The sequence below is a fragment of the Delphinus delphis genome, chromosome 3, assembly GCF_949987515.2.
Source record: "Delphinus delphis chromosome 3, mDelDel1.2, whole genome shotgun sequence".
NCBI classification, from domain to species: domain Eukaryota; kingdom Metazoa; phylum Chordata; class Mammalia; order Artiodactyla; family Delphinidae; genus Delphinus; species Delphinus delphis.
In genome coordinates this window covers 9,364,396-9,386,676 of record NC_082685.1, presented here as the reverse complement: position 1 = coordinate 9,386,676, position 22,281 = coordinate 9,364,396, and the positions used below count along the sequence as shown (strand labels likewise).

General features: G+C 50.8%; 2 protein-coding genes across 7 annotated transcripts; both read left to right on the top strand.

The window, feature by feature from the left end:
* Nucleotides 1–94: 94 nt before the first annotated feature.
* TMEM205 (transmembrane protein 205) lies at nucleotides 95–2,492 on the top strand. Of its 4 annotated transcripts, none has more exons than XM_060007829.1 (4): nucleotides 95–192; nucleotides 735–843; nucleotides 949–1,112; nucleotides 2,133–2,492. In XM_060007829.1, the coding sequence occupies exons 2-4, from the start codon at nucleotides 744–746 to the stop codon at nucleotides 2,436–2,438; spliced, it is 570 nt and encodes a 189-aa protein (XP_059863812.1). In that variant the 5' UTR covers nucleotides 95–192; nucleotides 735–743; the 3' UTR covers nucleotides 2,439–2,492. The 4 variants fall into 4 exon arrangements, with proteins under 4 accessions (XP_059863812.1, XP_059863814.1, XP_059863816.1 ...); XM_060007831.1 differs by having other exon boundaries at nucleotides 184–252; XM_060007833.1 differs by lacking the exon at nucleotides 95–192 and adding an exon at nucleotides 224–277.
* Nucleotides 2,493–3,932: 1,440 nt separating this feature from the next.
* RAB3D (RAB3D, member RAS oncogene family) lies at nucleotides 3,933–15,072 on the top strand. Of its 3 annotated transcripts, none has more exons than XM_060007824.1 (5): nucleotides 3,933–4,100; nucleotides 5,419–5,684; nucleotides 6,456–6,574; nucleotides 6,664–6,788; nucleotides 11,270–15,072. In XM_060007824.1, the coding sequence occupies exons 2-5, from the start codon at nucleotides 5,457–5,459 to the stop codon at nucleotides 11,455–11,457; spliced, it is 660 nt and encodes a 219-aa protein (XP_059863807.1). In that variant the 5' UTR covers nucleotides 3,933–4,100; nucleotides 5,419–5,456; the 3' UTR covers nucleotides 11,458–15,072. The 3 variants fall into 3 exon arrangements, with proteins under 3 accessions (XP_059863807.1, XP_059863809.1, XP_059863808.1); XM_060007826.1 differs by lacking the exon at nucleotides 11,270–15,072 and adding an exon at nucleotides 7,367–7,497; XM_060007825.1 differs by having other exon boundaries at nucleotides 3,934–4,048.
* Nucleotides 15,073–22,281: the final 7,209 nt, after the last annotated feature.

Genomic DNA, 22,281 nt, shown 5'->3' with positions numbered 1-22,281 from the left:
TAATTGGGTGAAATCCTGAGGCGTGGACGGGATTCCGTTCATCGATTAGTCAATATCTAAGAGGGCGGTACAGGAGGTACAGATCCCCGATCCGATTGGCTTCTGGCTTAGCTGGGAGGCGGGACGAATTCTTGGTCCCACGAGGGGAGGTGGCCGAGGAGGTCCGCGGGCACCGCGGAGCGCGAGAGTGAGGTACCAAGCCCTGCCCGCCTGACCCCCTTATATCCGGCCCTGGACTCTTGAGTGCTGCAGGTCGAGGCCCGGGTCCAGTGGTGGGGTCGGTGTCCTCGGGATGAGATTTAGGGTTTCTCAGGATTAGATGGCGTCTCCAGGAGGTGCTTTGGGAATCTTCATAGTGATATCTGGGATCCTGTCATGAAAGGAGTAGTCTTTGATATCAGAACTCGGTCCCTGGGGTGATATTTGGGAGTCACTGGGGTGATCTCTGAGGATCTAGGGCTTCGAGCTTGACCTGCTGGGGCTGAAATTTGGGGGTCTCAGAGGTGGCATGGATGTTGGGGTCCAGAGAGCCTAAGATCTTGAGGGCTGACATTTGGAGAGATGGAGTCGGGGGACATCACAGAAGTGCTATGGCTCTTCCGCACCGCCATTCCTGGGCTACTATCCCTGGATCTCTGCTGGATAGACCATGACCCTGGCCTTGTGCAGGCTCACAGGGTCTGAAGGCCACAGGGCAAAGGTAAAACTCTGACCACCTGGTCCCTCCTTCCCAGGCCCGCAAGATGGAGGAAGGTGGGAACCCGGAAAGCCTGACTAAGGTGGTTCATCTACTGGTCTTGTCAGGGGCCTGGGGCATGCAAATGTGGGTGACCTTCGTCTCAGGTAGGGACCCTCGGCCTGGATATCATGAGTGCTTAAGGTGGGGACAGGGATGAGAGGGGGACTTGGAAGTGTCCTAACAGACATGTGGTCCCCTGCACCCCACAGGCTTCCTGCTTTTCCGAGGCCTTCCCCGACATACCTTCGGCCTGGTGCAGAGCAAACTCTTCCCTTTCTACTTTCACATCTCCATGGGCTGTGCCTTCGTCAACCTCTGCATCTTGGCCTCACAGCGTGCCGGGGCTCAGCTCACATTCTGGGAGGCCAGCCAGGTATGACAGCTTGAGCTCCACTACCCTCTGGAGATTCATTCCCAGGACCACACTGAGCACCTATGGCTACACCTTTGTGAGAATTAAAACGAAACCCCCCAAACTGCCCCTTCTTCCTGGTGTATACAAAGCTGGGTTCTGGATACCCTTGAGCAGTGCACAGCCTGCACAACCATCCCCAGCAGCCCTGACTATTCCGCAGCGTCTCTCTGCTGGCTGTTGCTCCCTCTCCTCCCCTTGGCTGGGCCTGCAGCCAAGCTATGGTGACTCAGCTGGGCTGGGGCACTGACCCCAGCTCAGTGTTTAAAAACCAGCCTGACTGGGAATTTACAGTCCCCCACCCTCATCCACACATTTTTCCCAGCCACAAGGCAAGGAACCATCTGTGCATCTCGTATTTCTCTATCCTGCCCTCCCCCTGCCCCCATTATATCCCTCAGATGTGGGCAGGTGAGGCCTGACAGGGGTTTCAATAATCCCACAGACACAGGAGGGATTATGGGTAATTGGAACTTCGAGGACTTTTAATTCACTCCCTCTGGACCCAATGTCAGCTTCTAGGGTCTAGGCTGGGGCCACAAAGGAGATGGGCCCTCTCTTAGGCTCTCTATTTTGGGGAAATGAGGGGACAGTTATGGTGCTCTGTCCCAATTCAGGGAAGAGAGGCTCTGCCCTGAGATACCCTCAGTTTGGGGGAACAGAGAAAGGTAGGAGACAGGCTGTGTTCTGGAAAGTTCCAGTCAGGGTATCAGAGGAGAGGAGGCTTAGGAGGTTTGGGGGAGAGAGAGGAGACAGTGGTAGAGAGAGGAGATAGTGGTGGAGCCTTTCCTTAGGAGCTGCAGGTTTCAGGGTATGAGAGCTGGAGCTCTGTTTGGGTTTGAGGTTGGAGTGGGGAGGCCTGGCTTTGACCCAATCCTGTCCCCCATTCCCCTCTGGGCTTTGAGGATGCAGAAGGACCCTCCCTAGGGCCCCTGCTGTCTCCCAGGCGTGGCTCACCTTGTCCTCCTGCCGCCCTACCAGCTCTGCTTGCTGCTTCTGAGCCTCATGCTGGCCACCACCAACGCCCGCTGGCTGGAACCCCGCACCACGGCCGCCATGTGGGCCCTGCAGACCATGGAGAAGGAGCGGGGCCTGGGCGGGGAGGTGCTGGGCAGCCACCAGGGCTCAGACCCCTATCGGCAGCTGCGGGAGCAGGACCCCAAGTACAGTGCCCTCCGCCAGATCTTCTTCCGCTATCATGGCCTATCCTCCATTTGCAATCTGGGCTGCCTCCTGAGCAATGGGTTTCATCTTGTAGGCCTCGCCCTGGGCCTCAGGAGCCTCTAGCCCCCACTGACTCTCTGTCTCTGCTGGGGCCCCAAATGTCAATAAACACTTCTTTGGAAATGACTGCTGTCACTTTTCTCCAACTGGGAAGCAGGGGGAGGGGCAGGCAAGGGTAGAGCTGAGGGATTCCGTTTCCCCATTCATGTGGCATGATGATTTGGAGAGTTAGCTGTTGCAGCCCTTAAGCTCTTCCTATAATGGTGCCCATTTGTTGAGCACCCACTGTGTGCCAGGTGTGGCGCTAACCACTGCACAGATCATGTATTATTGTAACAACAGCTGGTTCTGATCCCTAGAGGACAATCATATTTTTCACCCCATTGACATCGGGGGTGGCCATGTGACTTGCTTTGGCCAGTGAAATGTAAGCAAAGTCATTTCCAAAGAGAAGTATACAAGCCAGTATGTGATTCGCCACATCTTCCCCTCATTGCAATGACCGGTGTGAGAGAAACAAACCTTGGATGTTAGATGCCATGATGACTATAGGGCAGCTTGTTACTGAGCATATGCCATCCCTTCCTGACTGATACACATCATCTCAGTTTGTCCACAACAGCCCTTAGAGGTGGCTAACATTGTTCCGTGAAGCAATGGGAGCTCAGAGAAATTCAGCAAGTGGCTTCAGGCGCAGTTGTTGGGATTTGAAGCCCAACAAAGCCTGAACTGTGTTTTGTTTTGTTTTGTGTTAAATTTTTGGCCACGCTTCATGGCATGTGGGATCTTAGTTCCCCAACCAGGGGATAGAACCTGTGCCCCCTGCAGTGGAATTACAGAATCGTAACCACTGGACCGCCAGGGAAGTCCCAAGCCTGAACTGTTATAACTGCAGATTCTCTTCTGTTGGCTTGAAGAAAAGTCTGGGACCTCAGCTGGGCCTGGTTGCCAAATTGTGTGGCCTCAGGCAAGCGTCTGCCCCTCTCTGATTTCCAATTTCTTTATCTGTAAAAGGCGGGGGTGGTGGGGGTGGGGGTGGGGGTGGTGGTGGTGGTGGTGGTGGTGGTTAATTCTAAGGGCCCTTAAGGGTATTTGGGAAAGGCTCTAGCCCAGTTTAGGTCAGGCGCTGCATGTTACAAACACTAACTCCGATCAGAACCCTTACACAACCCTGTGAGGTGGGTACCCTCGTTATCGACCACGTGACGGATGGGGAAAATGAGACCCAGGGAGGTTAACATGTCCAAAGCGACAAGGCTAGAAAGTGGTGGAGCTGAGATTCGAACCAGGCTCCAGAGTCCGTGCTGCTTAGCTGCTGTGCACGTAGTAGGAGCTCCTTAGCTTAGCTGCTGTGCACGTAGTAGGAGCTCCACGTATGGTTAGTGAAAATGAAATATTTATTGTCAGGGAACTGATAGCTGCGCGCGCGGTGCGACTTCCAGCCCCTCCCCCGCCCCCGCCCCCCAATCCGCGGTCTCCACAGGCCCCGCCCCGGTCCCGCCCCGCCCTTCCCCGAGAGGGGCCCCTCCTCCCACGCCTGGGCGGGGCCGGCGCGGGATCCGGGTGGCTGCGGGCAGCGGTGGCGGCTGTGGCTGCGGGTTCCGGGTCGCAGTCAGGGCCAGGTGGCAGCGAGTTCGGAGGCGGAACGTCTGAGGGCGGCGTCCCCACGCGAGGTGACCCCGTCGGAGGGAGCGCACCCTAACCCGCGCCTCCGCGTCTCAGCAGGTCTTGGGGGGGACAGGGGCTTAGGGGGAGGCCCGGGGCCTGGGGAACAAAGGCAGGCAGCGGGGGACGCCTCCTCCCTCGCCCCCACCCAGCTGGGCTCATCGGGGAGCGTTAATGGGGCGCGGGCGGGGCAGACAGCCCAGCCGGGGACAAGAGATGGGACCATATGGTGATGGGAAGAAGCTCCTGAGCTCCCCTGCACCTGCTGGGGCGCCCCACATCTAGTGACGGGGGACAGTGTCAAGCCCTCCGGGGTCCCTTACCTAGTGGCAGGCTTGAGGGAGAGTCGGCAGATTGTCAGAAAGAGGTGGGACCGGCTGACAGGTGGGCTGAGGCTGGGGATGGGGCGGGGCGGGGGCCCCCATACCGGCGGCCCTGCCCTGCATGGGGAAAGGCTTCCTGCCTTTCTCTTCCCCTCCTCAAACTCGTTCTCCCGGAACACGGGGTGGGGCGGAGGGCTGGGCAGGAAAGGGGGGCTAGTTGGGTCCTCCTTTAAAGTGGAAAAAAGCCCCGCGGGGCAGTTGAGAAATGGCTTTGCCAGGGGTTCCTATGCTGGTTGTTCCCATTCACCCAGGCCTTCTGGAGCCTCCCTGTGAGGCTCAGGGAGCAGCCATAAACAGCTGGGGAAACTGAGGCCATGAGGGCTGAGGGGGAGAGCTGGATCCAAATGAAGCAGCCCAGCCGTGGGGACAGATTGCCAGGAAAGGCAGGACCAGGGGGTCGTGGTGGTGGCTGAGGGTGGTCTTGCGTTTGAGGACCGTCATTCTGGCCTCCGTGGACTGAAGCCGGGGCTGGGGTGAGTCAGCCCTACTGGGAGGGAGATGGGCCCGGCCCCTTGGACAAACAGAAGGTGGCAGTACCCATGTGGTGGTAGAGCTGGGCTTTAAACCTGGGGTGTATCCACTGAAAGCCCCCTCCCCATGGGGATCAGGGAAGGAGTTAAAGTTGGCTTGGGTGGGGGCAGGCAGGTGGCCAACACCTGCCAAAGTCAACACCCAGGCCCTGAGGGGGACTCTATCCAGCTGGCAACCCCCCCTCCCCCCAGCTCACACCTGGGCCACACCAGCTGCTCACCCTGGGGCAAAGTCCACACCTGCACCTTCCGCAGGGTCTGGTTCCTCCGTGGCCAGATGGGGCACCCCCAACCTGGGCCCTTGCATTTGACAAACATCCCCATTTTCCAGAAGAGGACACTGAGGCCCAGAGAGGGCCAGTGACGCATCCGGGGTCTGTTGGCTTCCAAGTGGCAGAGCGGGGATTTGAGTCCAGGTCTGGTGTAGACACTGGAGCCATTCCTGGTGGGTTTTTTTCCCTACAGGGCTCCAGCCCTCCCCTCCCAGGAGGCTCCGTGCCAAGATGGCGTCAGCTGGAGATCCCCCAACGGGCCAGCGGGATGCGGCAGACCAGAACTTCGACTACATGTTCAAGCTGCTGCTCATCGGCAACAGCAGCGTGGGCAAGACGTCCTTTCTGTTCCGATACGCCGACGACTCCTTCACGCCCGCTTTTGTCAGCACTGTGGGCATCGACTTCAAGGTCAAGACCGTCTACCGCCACGACAAGAGGATCAAGCTGCAGATCTGGGTGGGCCAGGCGGCTGTCTGGGGGTCTGCTGGCCAGGCAGGGGCTGGGGTTCCTCCAGGGAAGTCCGGGCGAGGGTGTAGGGCTGTGGGGAGGGTCTGGGTGAGGACAAGTGTCCAGAGTCGAGGAGGGGGCTTGGAGTAGGTGTGAAGAGGAGCAGGGGTTATTATCTATGGGGTGAATTCATCAGGATGAGGGGGATGTGCCCTGCCCTGTAGGGTCTGAGGGGGAGACAGTACTAACCCAAGTTGGGTTAGAAGACCTGGTGACCAATGGAGAAGAGGTTTGGGTCCCCTCTCGGGGCAAGCCCAGAGGCCCCCACTGAGCCTCTTCAGAGCCATGCTCTTTTTCCCAAAGCGCCTGCCGGTAATGATTGTCATGGTAACGAGCATCAGGCTCTCTGCATCAAGGTGGTAGCCTCTGGCCCATGTGGTTCTTTTTTTTTCTTTTTTTTTTTCACGTGGTTCTTATTTGTGGTCATGAAGCTGGTTCTTGGAGATGAGGTCAGAAGGCCTTACAAGTCTTCGAAAGGCCACTGACCCCTCAGACCGGAACCCCTCAAGGACAGGGGACATGTCTCCACCGATAGACTAGAGATTACACGGGCAGGCCCATGTTTCTCCCATTAGACCGGGGGGCTGTGAGGGCAGATCCATGTCTTGCTCATCAAACTGGGGCTATAAGGCTGGGAGACTGGAGCCTCAGACAGGGGCCTGCAGGAGTGGGGTGGGGAATAGAGTGGCTTCTAGACGCCTGACCCCACTGTGTGCCCAGGACACGGCAGGCCAGGAGCGCTACCGTACAATCACCACAGCCTACTACCGCGGAGCCATGGGCTTCCTGCTCATGTATGACGTCGCCAACCAGGAGTCCTTTGCCGCCGTGCAGGACTGGTGAGTGCTTGCTGACCACTGACCCCCTGACCTTCGCCCTCTCCCCCGACCCTAATCTCTGGCCTAACACAGCCCCTCAAACTCCACAGGGCCACGCAGATCAAGACCTACTCCTGGGACAACGCTCAAGTCATCCTCGTGGGGAACAAGTGTGATCTGGAGGACGAGCGTGTCGTGCCCACTGAGGAAGGCCAAAGGCTCGCTGACGACCTTGGTTAGTGCCCAGCCTGGGCCACAGGCCTGGGACCTCCCAGAACCAAACCTCCAACCCTGTGCTTGAGTCCCAGGTCCAACCACTGTCACCAACCCTTTGCCCTTTGAAGATCTGCCCAGAAAAATACCCACTTGTATACCACCTGCTGCATTTCATTTCAGAGGATTCACCCACAGATACCCTTTACCGCCCCACTGCCCTGGGAACCCAGACTCAGCAAAACCATTTCTGGGAATTTATCCTACAGACATCCACTTCCCGTGTGGGAAGTGGCGGGTATATCAAATTGCTGCACTGTTAGTGGAGGGAAACCTTGGCAACCTCCCAAGTGTTTCACGGTGGGGGAAGCAGCTACACATAGACTGTAGTCACATGGTGGAATACTACGCAGCTGTAAGAAAGGATGAGGACCTTCTTTATGTTCTGGGGTCTCCGGGTATGTGGTTAAGTGGAAAAAGCAAACTGCAGAAAGGTGAGTATGGCTTCTTCCTTTAGTCCAGTGGTCAGAAAACTTTTTCTTTTCTTTTCTTCTCTTTTCTTTTTTTTCGCTCCTTGTGGGATCTTAATTCCCCAACCAGGAATTGAACCCGTGCCCCCTTCAGTGGACGCGTGGAGCCCTAACCACTGGACCACCAGGGAATTCCCCAGCAAACATTTTCTTAAAGGGCTAAATAGGAAATGTTTTCAGTCCTAGGGTCTGTGTCACAACCACTCAGCTCTGCCTGAAAGCAGCCATAGATAATACATCAATGAATGAGCATGACTGTCTGCCAATAAAACTTTATTTACAAAAATAGGTAACAGCACCTGAAACTAACTTGATAACATGATATTGTAAGTCAACTGTATTTCAGTAAAAAAAAAAAAAAATAGGTGACAGGCCAGATTTGGCCTGCAGCTCAGTTTGCCAACCCCTGCATTAGTGTATAAAAAGGGTGAGAATAAGGATATTATACTTATGTTTGCTTAAAGGAACTCTGGAAGGATACAGAAGGATCTAGTAACAGTGGTGACCTGGGTGTCTCAGACCTGGCAGGCCAGGGCACCAGAGTGGGAGGGGGACTTTTCAGTCTACCTTTCTGAATCAGGTAAATGGATTATCAATTCAAAGTTTAAGCTAAAAGAAAATCTTATCTTGGAGTATTCTAGTATTCTAGGCCCTCCCCAGGACTTTCCTTGCGGGAGGCATTGTAACCTCTCTGGGGGAGGGCAGGTTAAGGACCCAGACTCTGGAGCTAGAATCCCCTTCTACAACCTACTAGCTGTGTGACCTCGGGCACCTCACCTACCCTCTCTGTGCTTCCATTTCTCCATCTAGGAAACAGGTGAAAACCACATCTACTTCATAGGGCTGGCTGTTAGAAAGATTAAGCAAATGCTGGCCATGATTGAACATTAACTCCTGTTATTTCTCGATTGCTTTGTGATCTTGCAACGGTGACTTAAGCTCTCTGGGCTTGCCCTTCCTCATGTGTGAAATGCAGATAATAACAGCCCCACCTCCTCAGGTTGTCAGGAGGGTTAAACGAGTTATGACGTGTGAAGCAGTTCTAACAGAGTCCGGCATACGTGTAGATTGCATCTAAGCATTAGCTAGCATGATTGTGAACTGTTGCTGATGCTTGTACATAAAACCTAAGGGATTTACTATCTGACCCTTTACAGAAAAAGTTTGCAGACCCCTGGAGCATAACGGTCCTCTTTCTCTTTTTTTTCTTGCCATCGTTTGTTGGAGAAACTGGGTCTTTGTTCTGTGGAATATCTCCGTTTAGGGTTTGACTCTGCTCCCTCGTGGTGCCACTTAACCTGCTCCCTTGTCCCCTGTGTCTTCTGGGAACCTCATTCTGGGTCTCATTAACAGGTGTGCTGGGGAGTCAGCTTTTGGTGGCCGGCTGTGGGCTAGAATACTTGAGGATGCTGCTCACACCTTCCTTTTTTTTTCTGGCTGCGCAGCAAGTGGGATCTTAGTTCCCCAACCAGGGATCAAACCCGCACCCCCTGCAGTGGAAGCACGGAGTCTTAACCACTGGACCGCCAGAGAAGTCCCCTGCCCACACCTTCTTGCAGAAAACATCTAGTGCCTGGTGTGAGGGGAGATTCCCACTCGGGCATTAAATTTAAAACATTAGAGGACAAAGTGGGAGATAGAATTCTATCCCAATTTTGTAAGAAAAAAGGCACATACATGTGCACACACACACATAACCCCTACAAACCGAACCCCAACGATTATGTATTTTTTATATATATATATATATATATATATATATATATTTTTTTTTTTTTTTTTTTTCTGCGGTACGCGGCCCTCTCACTGTTGTGGCCTCTCCCGTTGCGGAGCACAGGCTCCGGACGCGCAGGCTCAGCGGCCATGGCTCACGGGCCCAGCCACTCCGCGGCATGTGGGATCTTCCCGGACCGGGGCACGAACCCGTGTCCCCTGCATCGGCAGGCGGACTCTCAGCCACTGCGCCACCAGGGAAGCCCTATGTATTTGTATTTTTAAAAAGAGTGGAAAACTAAATATCAAAACACCAATCGTAATTGTTTCTGGGTGATGAGGTTACACACAGCTTTTCTATATTTCTTGATATTTTTCAGTAGTTTCTAGTTTCTCCAGTGAGTATTTATAACCAGAAAAAAAGTATTCAAAAAGAAAAAAAACTTCAGATTATTTGAGGCAGAGCCAGACACAATTAAGGAAATGCCAAATTTGCCTAGGAGGACAGAGGGGTGACATTGATGATCGCCAGACTGAGACTAGAGATCTGTTTTTGTGCCCTGCCTCTGTCATTCATCTGTCCATCCAGCTATCCATCCATCCATCTACACATCCATTCATTCGTCCATCCATCTACACATCCATTCATCCATCCATCCATCTGTACATCCATCCATCCATCTGTTCAATCAATCATTCAGTCAGTGGTTTCCAAGCGTCCGCTCTATGCCAGGCACTGGGCTGCAGTTGTGGACAAGGCAGACAGAAATCCTGTCCTCTTGGCGCTGGTGTGCTAGTAGCAGAGACGTAGTAAATGGATAATTACACACGTAACTAATTACAATGACATTTTTGTAGTGCTGCATGATAATGACAAGTGCTGGGGTAGAGGACTGTTTACCCTGTGATGTGTGTAATATGGTGGACGTTTTTCTGAATTTCTGGCCTACCTTGGGGATGGCAGATGGGAACACATTGGGGACCATTCAGGGACAGCTCCCAGCAAGCAGAGCTTGAACCAGCCTTTTAAGGGTGCAGGAAGGTCTGTCATTTATTCCCTTACTTGCAGGTTGGTGGGCCACTTCTTATAGCCTAGGGACCCTGGGCAGGTCCCCAAAGCATTTGTACCACCTCTCACCTTTTCCAGGAGGGATAAACTTTTTTTTAATGAGAAAAAGTTATGATGGTCACTACGATGCTAAGAATATATTCAAAGCTACCTCGGCATCCCCTTCCCCAAAGGGAATCAGCCAGCCTGCCCTCCCTCCCGAGGCCCAAGGTGATACACTAGAAATGTTTAATCTATTAGTATTCCAACCAGGCAGCCTGGTTGTGTTCCCTGTATGAATTTACATGAGTGACTTTCCTTCTGTGTGCCCCAGTTTTCCCATCTGTAAAATGGGCTATAATAGTATAGGTACTTCCCTGGCAGTCCAGTGGTTAGGATTCCACGCTGCCACTACAGGGAGCATGGGTTCAGTCCCTGGTTGGGGAACTAAGATCCTGCAAGCTGTGCGGTGTGGCCAAAAAAGAAAGTATAAATCTTAGAGCATCCTTAAATGAGTTAATTTATGTAAAGGGCTTAGAAAAATTGCCTGCTGCGTAGTAAGCATGATGGAAGCACTGCCTATTATTATTATTATTGTTATTATCATTTTTAGTGCATTCTGTAGGCCAGGAACCGTGTGCACTGTATGCTCTCTACAAACTCTTTGAAACCTGCCATTCGCTGGGTGACAGAGGTTGCAAACTGGTAGCCCCTGGGCTGAAGCCAGTCCTCAGCCGGTGCTCAGTCCTCTGTTTTATTGGACCTAGAACATATGTTCCAGAACATGTGAAACACTTGGCTCCATTTAAAAGGTCCACATAAATATCTGGCTCTGTGGGCGCCCTGGCTGTGCCTTCCTGTGCAGCAGAAATTGAATAGAAGATGAGCCCCACTTACACAGGGGCACCCCCATATCCGCTGGACACCAGAATGTTACTGCCTGGGCTCTTGCTGCCACTGCCTTGTGACAAAGAGATACGCAAGGTAGTACAGGCAAGGGCTGCTGTCACAGATTTCTACCAGCAGCAGCAGCAGCATTGTGCCCACTTTACCAAAGAGCAAACTGAGCCTCAGAGAGACTAAGGCCCTCAGTCAAGGTCCCACAGCTGCCCTAAGGGCAGAACTGGGCTTGGAACCCAGGTTCGGGTGATGCTACAGTCCAGGCTCTGCCCCCCAGGGTCTCACAGCTCTTCCCATCTTATGCCCCTGCAGGTTTCAAGTTCTTTGAGGCCAGCGCCAAGGAGAACATCAACGTGAAGCAGGTCTTCGAGCGCCTGGTGGATGTCATCTGCGAGAAGATGAATGAGTCCCTGGAACCCAGCTCCAGCCCGGGCAGCAATGGGAAAGGCCCGGCCTTGGGGGACACCCCACTCCCGCATACCAGCAGCTGCCCCTGCTAGAGATGATCCCTCACCCCCACCCACCCCCTCCTGCCTCGGCAGGGACAGTGACTGAGGCATGAGCCACAAGGGCTGTTTCCAAGCTCAGGGCGCCCCCTCCCCTCCCATCAGCCGCATCCCCCTGTCCCCTGCCAACTCCCGCATGGCGCATTCTCTGGCCATGGCCACCAGCCTGCCCCAGCAGCCCCTTTCACAGGCTCCAGACCCTGGGGACTCCGCACTGCAGGCAGAGTCTGGGGATGGGGCATCTTCGTGGGGGTAGTGCGGGCAGCGTGTCCCATCCCGCCTGGTGGAGGGGCATCCACAGTGCCTTCTGGGTTAGAACCACTTATCCACATCCGTTTCTTTGTCGGGCATTGTTTGGAGTTCACGCGCTGGCCAAAGATGGTTCTTCTTCTCCCTCGTGCAGCGGGGATTCTCATACTTCATCCCTGGAGATGTGGAAGGCGGCTCCTTTCTCAGGGTCACCCAGTCTGCTTGTGAACCTTCTCAGACCTCGAGGCTCCAAGGCAGGGTGGTGATTTAGTCCTCCCAGAACCCTCCTTTCAGGCCTGCACATCCTCTGCCTGTGAAAGCAGTATTAAAGCAGCTTTTCCCGTTGTAAGAGAAGAGGGAGTCAGACCCCCCCCACATCCCCCGTTCCCCAGCCTGGCTTCAGGGACCACAGAAGTGCCTTCTGAGCTTCCCCGGAATTCCACATCACCCACGACCCTGCCACTGTTTCAGCTTATCCACTTCATCCCTGATCCAGAATTGAATTCTGGAACTATGGGCCACATGGGGCCGGGCAGAGAATCACCCAACCCTTGGCGTTCCTGCTGGGGACTTTCTACCGGAAGTTAACTCAGAGTCAGGAGCCTGGGCTCTCCTGCCCAGACCTGCCTCCTCCGGGCCCTGTTTGGCTGGTAATGGTTTAAGCAAGGTTCTTTCCACATCCGACATCCTGCTAGAAAAGGAAATTGAGCAATGTTCCTGTTTTCCTGTGCTGGCTGGTTGCTCTCCATGTAAGGACTTTGGCCCCTTCCACTTGAAAAAGCTTGAAGACGCAGTGTTGGCTTCCCGGGCCATGTCATCGCTAGGGTCCAGTGATGTTCTCTAATGGAAGAGTCACTCGAAAGAATGCTTTGGGGTTGGGCTGGAGGGGCGAGAAGGCAGGGTTGGGTAACTGCTGTGGCCGCTTGCATTTCACAGGTGCAGCTGGGGAGTGGCAGGCTGATGGGGGATGGGCGGGGAACCAGGCTCCCTGGTTGAGGCACTAGTGGGGAGCCCACGAGCTTGGGGTCCCCAGCTACCAGGGGCTCCTGCTGAGAGATGATGTGCAGTTTGGGGATCTACATCTTGACACATACACCCCCCAGCCCCATCCTCAGCTCAGTGGCCCTTCCTGCCCACCAGAGTCCAAACCTGGTGACATGAGACCTTCTTCTACCCTGGAACACTGACACTCCAGAACTTGACAGACACTGTGAGAATGGCCAAGCATATGGTTTGTCCAGTCTCCCAGCCCCTGGCGCCAAAATGACTTCCTGTAAGCTTAAGGATCTCTGCTGCTTCCTTCCAAGAGTGGGGAAGGTCTGCTTCAAGTTTAATGTAGTTCTTACTTTTATAGAAGCTGGAGATTGAATTTATTTCTAGAGGGCCCTGTTCACCCCCAAACCATGGGCTGTCCTTAGAGCTTCAAAGTGGGGATATCTTTGTCTACCAACAACTGTACTGTGATGAAAAGGACAAGTTCTTGGAAATGCACCATGAGAGAGCATCTGAAGGTTTGGGGTGGGAGTCAAAAATGTTAATTGCTAAAAAAAAAAAAAGTTAATTGCTTTAACATAAAAGAGAAAGTAAAGCAGCTAGAAAAAGGCTTCTTAAGATGCACCATGGCCTGTCGAGACCCTGTTGGTCAGTTCATTTTCCTTAAACGGCTGCCAGAAAAAAATGGTGGTTCAGAGTGTCACTATCTGAGGGACAAGCTGACTTGTCATCTCCCGTGTGATAAAAACAACAGCTCTGGCTGTATCTTGTACCTGATCTGGCCTAAGCTTTCTGTTTACACAAGATTTTTCACCAGTTCAGCTTCAAGTAGTAACTGAGACAGCTGCCTGTGGGCTCTCTTAAGACTGGGAATGACGTAGGAGAATTTTTCTTGCTTCTTCTAAAAATAATGTAAGTTTTTATTTTGTGAGGTTTTTAGGGGGGAGCTTTCACTCCTGATGGTCTCTGAGAAACTGAAACTGATGTCCTCAAAGATCACTAGGAGAGAATGGGAGTTTGCTGAGTTTACAAACAAAAATTAAGCCAAAGGCTGTGGGAAAACAGCTTCCCAACTCCAGGGAGGCTGGCATCTGGGGAGGTCACTTGAGGATGTATCCTGCATCTGTGCTGTGCCTTCTCACCACTTGCTTTCAGCAACTTGTCCTTCCACAGGCAATTTCAGTGGGAAATTGCCATGACTGCCATCTGGGGTTATGCTTTTTTTCTTTTTCTTTCTTTGGCTTCTCTGGGGATCATGTTCTTGTATCTTTCTCTCCTACCCCACTGGAAAAAAAAAAAAAAAACCAAGTAAGTGGTGAAATTTGATCTCAGTGTTGAAGTGCTGATTCCCCTAACTGGCTTCTCCCCAATGATCCCAAAACACACTATAGAGAGAGCTCTGGACCTGATCATTTATATTCCGGGTGTGGTTCTCCTGTGTAAGCCATTCTTGGATGTCCACGTATAAAGATGTGCTTTTTTCTCCACAAGAAAAACAATTAAAGTTGTTACGCCCAGATGCAGTTGTTCTTTTATTGCGATTAGTGAAATGTCCTCCAGGAAGAGGACAGTTAAATCACAGTCAAGTAGATAGCTGGGCGAGGGCCATGTGTGATGCTGCAGAACCCGAATCAGGACAGGGAGGCTCAGGTCTAGGGCTGCCTCTAGCCGGGCCTCGTGGTCACCGCCTTGGCCCTGGAAAGTTCCACTGCATGAAGGGCAAAGAGGATGATGTTGCCTCAACTAATTCTAGTAAGAAGGTCTGTCCTCCCCATAGCAGCCAGAGGGCGCCAGTGAGTACCTGAGTCAGGTCACGTCCCTCTGGTGGGAGCCCTCCATGGCTCCCACCTGACTCAGAGTAAATGCCTAAGTCCTCCCCGGGGTTCACGAGGCCCTGCATGATCTGACCTGTCACCTCACTTTTCCCTGTCACTTGCCCTGTCACTCTTCCCACTTGCCCCCCAAACTTGCTCTGCCCCTCCTTGCTGCTATTTGAACGCACTAGGTCCCTGCCTCAGGGCCTTTGCACTGGCTGTTCCCTCTGCCTGGAGTCACATGGCTCCCCTCATTCACCCCCTCTTTCAGGTCTTTGCACAAATCTCACCTTCTTGTTGACCCACCTTGCTCCCCAACACCGGGCTTAGGACTGCAAACCCTGCCACAGCATTTCTGTTGCCCGTTTCCTGGTGTCCTCCTCCCGACAGCCCCTAGAATCTAAAATACTATGTAATTTACTAATTTAACTTAACAAGTGTCTCCTTCACTGTAATATCTGCACCTCAAAAGCAGGGATTTTTAATTTTTTTACTACCGCACCCAGCTCTTTCCTGTCTGCTACAAAAAAAAAAAAAAAAGAAAGAAAAGAAATATTTGGTCTTTGCCCCTGGTTCTTGGCAAAGAGCTCCTAAAACCCTTGTAATATCCAGAGTGATAAGAGCATCTTTTGTATACTAATGAGAAGACAAGCTAGGCTGGAGACCCCTAGGTAGCTTCAGGATGGGGCTGATTGCCAGAAAGACCAAACCATGATTAGAGGGTTGAGACCATCAGCCCCAACCCCTGGGATGGAGCTCCAGGGAGGAAAGAGGGGCTGGAGATTGAGTTAATAACAAATTGTCGGGACTTCCCTGGTGGTGCAGTGGTTAAGACTCCGAGCTCCCGATGCAGGGGGGCCGGGTTTAATCCCTGGTCAGGGAACTAGATCCCACATGCGTGCCGCAATGAAGAGCCCCCATGCCGCAACTAAAGATCCTGCACGCCGCAGCGAAGATCCCGTGGGCTGCAACTAAGACCCGGCATAGCCAAATAAATAAATATGCTTTAAAAACATTGTCATTCCCATCTGAGCTATATCCTTGGTAACAGTAAGTAAAGGATTTTCTGCGTTCTGTGAGTTATTCGAATGATCAAACCTGAAAGGGAGGGGGGATTGCGGGAACCCCCTGATTTTGTAGCCACGTCAGACAGAAGTATGGGTGCCCTGGGGACCTAATACTGGTGACCGGCATCTGAGGTGGAGCCGGTCTTGTGGGACTGAGCCCTTAAACTGTGGGGTCTGCACTAACTCGGGGTAGTGTCAGAATTGAATTGCACTGTAGGGCTGTCTGTTGGTGCCCCCAGAGAATTGTTTGGTGTGGAAAATCCCCACAGTTCGGTGTCAGAAACAGGAAAAACAGTTCATTTCTTCTTTTTCTTCCAGTTATTGACATACAGCTCTGTATAAATTTAAGGTGTATAACATAATGATTTGACTTATGTACATCATGAAATGACAATCAACTAAGTTTAGTGAACGTCCATCATCTCATATAGATACAAAATTATAGAAAAAAATTTTTTCCTCGTGATGTGAACTCTTAACTCTCAACAACTTTCATATATAACACAGAGCAGTGTTCATTATATTTATTGTGTTGTCCATTGCATCCCTAGTACTTTTTTATTATTATTCATTTTTGGCTGCGTTGGGTTTTCGTTGCTGCATGCGGGCTTTCTCTAGTTGCGGCGAGCGGGGGCTACTCTTTGTTGAGGTGCATGGGCTTCTCATTGCGGTGGCTTCTCTTGTTGCGAAGCACGGGCTCTAGGCATGTGGGCTTCAGTAGTTGTGGCACTCGGGCTCAGTAGTTGTGGCTTGCGGGCTCTAGAGCGCAGGCTCAGTAGTTATGGTGCCCGGGCTTAGTTGCTCCGCGGCATGTGGGATCTTCCCGGAGCAGGGCTCGAACCCGTGTCCCCAGCATTGGCAAGCGGATTCTTAACCACTGCACCACCAGGGAAGTCCATCCCTAGTGCTTTTTATCTTATAACTGGGAGTTTGTACTTTTTGACTGCCTTTATCCAATTCCTCCTCCCCCATGCCCTGCCTTTAGTAACCACAAATCTGATCTCTTTTTCTATGATTTTGTTTGTTTGTTTTTGCCGCGCCAGCAGCTTGTGGGATCTTAGTTCCCCAACCTGGGATTGAACCCGGTCCCTTGGCGGTGAAAACGCCAAGTCCTAACCACCAGACTGCCAGGGAATTCCCTGTTTTTGAAGTGTAATTGACCTATAGCACTATGTTAGTTCCTGTTACACAACACAGCGGTTTGATAGGTTTGATATTTCTATACGTTTCAAAATAATCACCACAATAAGCCTAGTTACCATCTGTCACAATACAAAGAAGTTACACAATTATTGACTATATTCCTCCCACTGTACGTTTCATACCCCTGACTCATTTATTTTGCAACTTTAAATTTGTACTTCTTAATCTCCCTCACCTATTCCTCTCCTCCCACCACCCCCCTCCCCTCTGGCAACAACCTGTTTGTTCTCTGTATCTATGACACTTTCTGTTCTTTTTTTTTTTTTTTGGCTGCGTCACATCTTCGTTGCTGCGCGCGGGCTTTCTCTAGTTGCAGCGAGCGGGAGCTACTCTTCGTTGCGGTGCGTGGGCTTCTCATTGCGGTGTCTTCTCTTGTTGTGGAGCACGGGCTCTAGGCACGCAGGCTTCAGTAGTTGCAGTGTGTGGGCGCAGTAGTTGCAGCACGCGGGCCCTAGAGCACGTAGGCTTCAGTAGTTGCAGCGCGTGGGCTCAGTAGTTGTGGCTCGAGGGTTCTAGAGCGCAGGCTCAGTAGTTGTGGCGCACGGGCTTAGTTGCTCTGCGGCATGTGGGATCTTCCTGGACCAGGGGTCGAACCCGTGTCCCCTGCATTGGCAGGCGGATTCTTAACCACTGCATCACCAGGGAAGTCCCTCTGTTCTATTTTAAAAATAGTTTATTTCTGACATAGAGCAGGCATTGACAGATATTTGTTGAGTGAGTGCATGAACTGCAGAGTCCAAGAGTCAGCTAGGACTTGTGTACTGTCCCAGGATTCTCCATGCCTTCTCTTTGCAGCCCTGCCCCCATGAGGCAGTCCCTTCTGAACCAGCTGAGATCTGGCAGAACTGTTCTCTCCCTGTCACCGTATCCAAAGTCCCAAAACCAAGTCCCATTGGCCAGTTTGGGTCCCATGCCCATGCCTGAACCAATGACTGTGGTCGGACAGATGGAACATGCCAACTGGCCTGCTGGGATCACATGCCTGCCCCTGGTTTACAGACGGAAATCTGAGAGACGGGCTGGTTCCAAAGAAAACTAGGTGTGTTCCTGCCAGACTTGGGAGATGATTGCAGCATAGCAATTTTGACATGTGCCCATTTTATCCTCTTTAAAAATCCCTCCAAAAGAAAGATGGAAGAATTAGATAAACCACCATTTTGCAATCTCCAGTGAAAGAACTGATTCAGCCCGCTATGATCTTTGGATGAAGCTCTTTGTTTATTGATTCTCAGCCGTGATCATGGCCACCCCTTGCAACCACCTGGGTAAATGTAAGAGTCTCCATGCCCAGGCCACAACCCAGTCCGATTAAATCAGGAGATGGGAGATGCAGTGCAGGCTCCGATATTTTGTTAAAGCTCCCACGGGATTCTAATGTACAGCCAAAGCTGAGAACAAGAGATGAAAAGGAAATATGGGGATGAGAGGAACAAGATAAAGGGACCACAGAAAAGCAAGCACCGAATCCAGACGGTACTGCATTACCCAACATTCCACACCTTTTCTGCAACAAATCTAAGGTAGGTGGGGTTGGAGAAGAAGAGGAGGAATCTAGAGCAGTGGTCTCAAAATGTGTTCCCCATTCCAGCAGCATGGCCTGGGAACTTGTTAGAAATGCAGATTCCTGGGCCCCCTGCCAGACCTCCTGAGTCAGAAGCTCTGGGGGTAAGGTTCAGACACCTGTGCTTTAACAGAACGTCCAGAGTATTCTAATGCATTTTCTAATTCTGTAACTACTGGATTAGGATAAAAGGAATTTAGGATACATGAAAAACGTGTTGTGTGGACATTGTTGGACCCAATTCAAAGAAACCGAGTGTAAAAAGACATGCTGACAATGGCTTGGGTTTTGAGTGATGCCAAGGAATGACTGTTAATTGTCTTGGGTGTCAGTCCATTGGGGCGTCTGTAACAGACTTGGGTGGTTTACAAGCAACAGACATTTCTTTTTTGTTTAAAATAAACTTATTTATTTATTTATCTATCTCTCTATCTTGGCTGCGTTGGGTCTTCGTTGCTGCGCATGCAGGCTTTCTCTCGTTGTAGCGAGTGGGGGCTACTTCTCGCTGCGGTGCGTGGGCTTCTCATTGCGGTGGCTTCTCTTTGTTGCAGAGCACGGGCTCTAGGCATGCGGGCTTCAGTAGTTGTGGCTCGTGGGCTCCAGAGCACAGGCTCAGTAGTTGTGGTGCATGGGCTTAGTTGCTCCGCAGCAGGTGGGATCTTCCCAGACCGGGGCTCGAACCCATGTCCCCTGCATTAGCAGGAAGATTCCTAACCACTGTGCCACTAGGGAAGCCCTGTCAACACAGTTTTATGGCTATTGCCTTATACAATTGTCTTGTAAATGAGGTAGGAGAAGAATAGCTTTTTTATATAAATTTATTTATTATTTTATTTATTTATTTTTGGCTGTGTTGGGTCTTGGTTGCTGCGCACAGGCTTTCTCTAGTTGTGGTGAGTGGGGGCTACTCTTTGTTTTGGTGCACGGGCTTCTCATCATGGTGGCTTCTCTTGTTGCAGAGTGTGAGCTCTAGAGCGCAGGCTCAGTAGTTGTGGCACAGAGGCTCCGCAGTATGTGGGATCTTCCTGGACCAGGGCTTGAACCCATGTCTCCTGCACTGGCAGGCAGATACTTAACCACTGTGTCACCAGGGAAGTCTAGTTTTTTAAAAAATTTTAAATGTATACTTTTTTTATATTTATCTATGTAATCTTTATCAGTGCTCTTTATTCCTTCATGTGGATTCAAATTGGTGTTTTCTGTCCTCTCATTTGAATCTGAACAACTCCTTTTAGTGTTTCTTGTAGGTCTTACAGGTCTGTTTGTAATTCATTCTCTTGGTTTTTGTTTATCTGGGAATATCTTAATTTCTCCTTCATTTGGATAGTTTTTCTGGATACAGAATTCTTAGTTGACACTTTTTTTTTCTTTCAGCCTCTGAATATGTCATCCCATTGCTTTTGGCATCCATGATTTCTGATGAGATAATAGCTATTAATTTTATTGAAGATACCTTGTACATTGGGGTCCCCAACCCCCAGGTTGCAGACCTGTTAGGAACCAGGCTGCACAGCAGGAGGTGAGCAGCAGGAGAGCGAGCAAAGCTTTATCTGCCACTCCCCATCGCTCGCATTATTGCCTGAACCATCACATTATCACCTGAACCATCACTTGCATTACCGCCTGAACCATCCCCCACCCATCGCTCACATTACTGCCTGAAACATCCCTGCCCCCAGTCCGTGGAAAAATTGTCTTCATGAAACCAGTCCCTGGTGCCAAAAACGTTGGGGACCACTGTTGTACATGATGAGTTGCTTCCATCTTGATGCTTTCAAGAGTCTCTCTTCATCTTTTTCTTTTTACAGCTTGATTATACAATGTTGAGACATGAATCTCTTTGAGTTTATACTGCTTGGAGTTCATTGAGCTTCTTGGATGCATAGATCCATGTTTTGCATCAAATTTGGGGAGTTTGGGGCCATTATTTCTTCAAGTATCCTTTTTGTCTTTTTCTTTCCCTCCTCCTGTTCTGGAATCCGATTGCACATATGTATGTAGGCTTGATTGTGTCACACATGTCTCTGAGGCTCTGTTCATTTTTCTTCATTCTTTTTTCTTTCTGTTCCTCAACTGAATAATCTCAATTGACTCATCTTCAAGTTCACTGATTCTTTCTCCTGCCAGCTAAAATCAGTTGCTGGGCCATTCTACCGAATTTTCCATTTCAATTTTTGTACACTTCAACTCCAGAATTTCTATCTGCTTCCTTTTTTTAAATATAAATTTATTTATTTTATTTTTGGCTGCATTGGGTCTTCGTTGCTGCGCGTGGGATTTCTCCAGTTACCGTGAGCAGCGGCCACTCTTTGTTGTGCTGCGCGGGCTTCTCGTTGCTGTGGCTTCTCTTGTCGCACAGCACGGGCTCTAGGCGCATGGGCTTCAGTAGTTGTGGCGCACGGGCTTAGTTGCTCCGCGGCATGTGGGATCTTCCCAGACCAGGGCTCGAACCCGTGTCCCCTGGATTGGCAGGCGGATTCTTAACCACTGCGCCACCAGGGAAGCCCTCTATTTGCTTCTTTTTAAAAACTCATTTCTGTCTCTGTTAATCTTTTCTATTTGATGAAACATCATTCTCATACTTTTCTTTAGTTCTTTAGAGAGTCTCCTTTAATTCTTTGAACATATATATAATACCTAATTTAAAGTATTTGTCTAGTAAAGCCAACATCTGGGTTTTCTCAAGGACAGTTTCTATTGACTGATGGGTTTTTTCCCGTACACTGGCCACACTTTTTTTTTTTTTTTTTGGCCACACTTTTTTTGTTTCTTTGCATTTTGTTTCTTTGTAATTTTTTTGTTGCAAACTGGACATTTACAAAATATAATGTGGTAACTTTGATCTCCCTTCCCCCTACTCCCCAGGGTTTTCTGTGTTGCTGGTTGTGCTTGTTGCTGCTGCTGTTTGCTTGTTCAGTGACTCTCTGGAACTAATTCCACAAAGTCTTTGTTGTGTGCAGCCACTGAAGCCCCTGCTTGCTTAGGCTAGTGTTTGGGATGAGAATTTTCTCTTTTTCAAAAGGGAAACCTGGGGGCTTCCCTGGTGGCGCAGTGGTTGAGAATCTGCCTGCTAATGCAGGGGGCACAGGTTCGAGCCCCGGTCTGGGAGGATCCCACATGCCGCAGAGCAACTAGGCCCGTGAGCCACAACTACTGAGCCTGCGCGTCTGGAGCCCGTGCTCCACAACAAGAGAGGCCGTGACAGTGAGAGGCCCGCGCACCGCGATGAAGAGTGGCCCCCGCTCGCCACAACTAGAGAAGGCCCTCGCACAGAAACGAAGACCCAGCACAGCCAAAAATAAATAAATTAATTAATAAACTCCTACCCCCAACATCTTCTTAAAAAAAAAAAAAGGGAAACCTGACTTATTAAAGTTGAGCCATATTCTGCCATTATTTATCGCTTTATCCGTTCTGTGTATTACAAATCATATTTCATTCTGTTTTTACAATCTGGATGGTGTAAAAAATCAAGACCAGTTGAATTGAAAACAACTTCCGTTTACTTCCCAAGTTTATGTTCATTCTTTTCTCCCTGGGGCCTATCTGGGCTGGGCTCTGAGCAAAGATTCCCCCTCGGACAAGGCTCAGGAATGAGAATAGTGTTGCTATAATGAGTAGTCTTTGAGCATCTCTACTGGTGCATGAGACCTTATCACCTTTCAGCCACCGCCTTCCTGTGATCCTTGCTTTGGGCAGGACCTCCCTAGACTTAATGACAATAACTTCCCACAATCACTTCATGCTTTCTGTGGGTAGGGCATTGTGCAAAGCCTCTGACATACTGCCCCTCATGAATGACTCACAACAATTGGGCAGTCCATTTTACAAATGGGGGAGGCCACGGTCCTGATGCTCTGTCAGAGAGCTAGTGAGTGACATGACCAGGGCTGGAGTTCAGAGCCCCAGCACTTTCCCACACAGGCCTCCT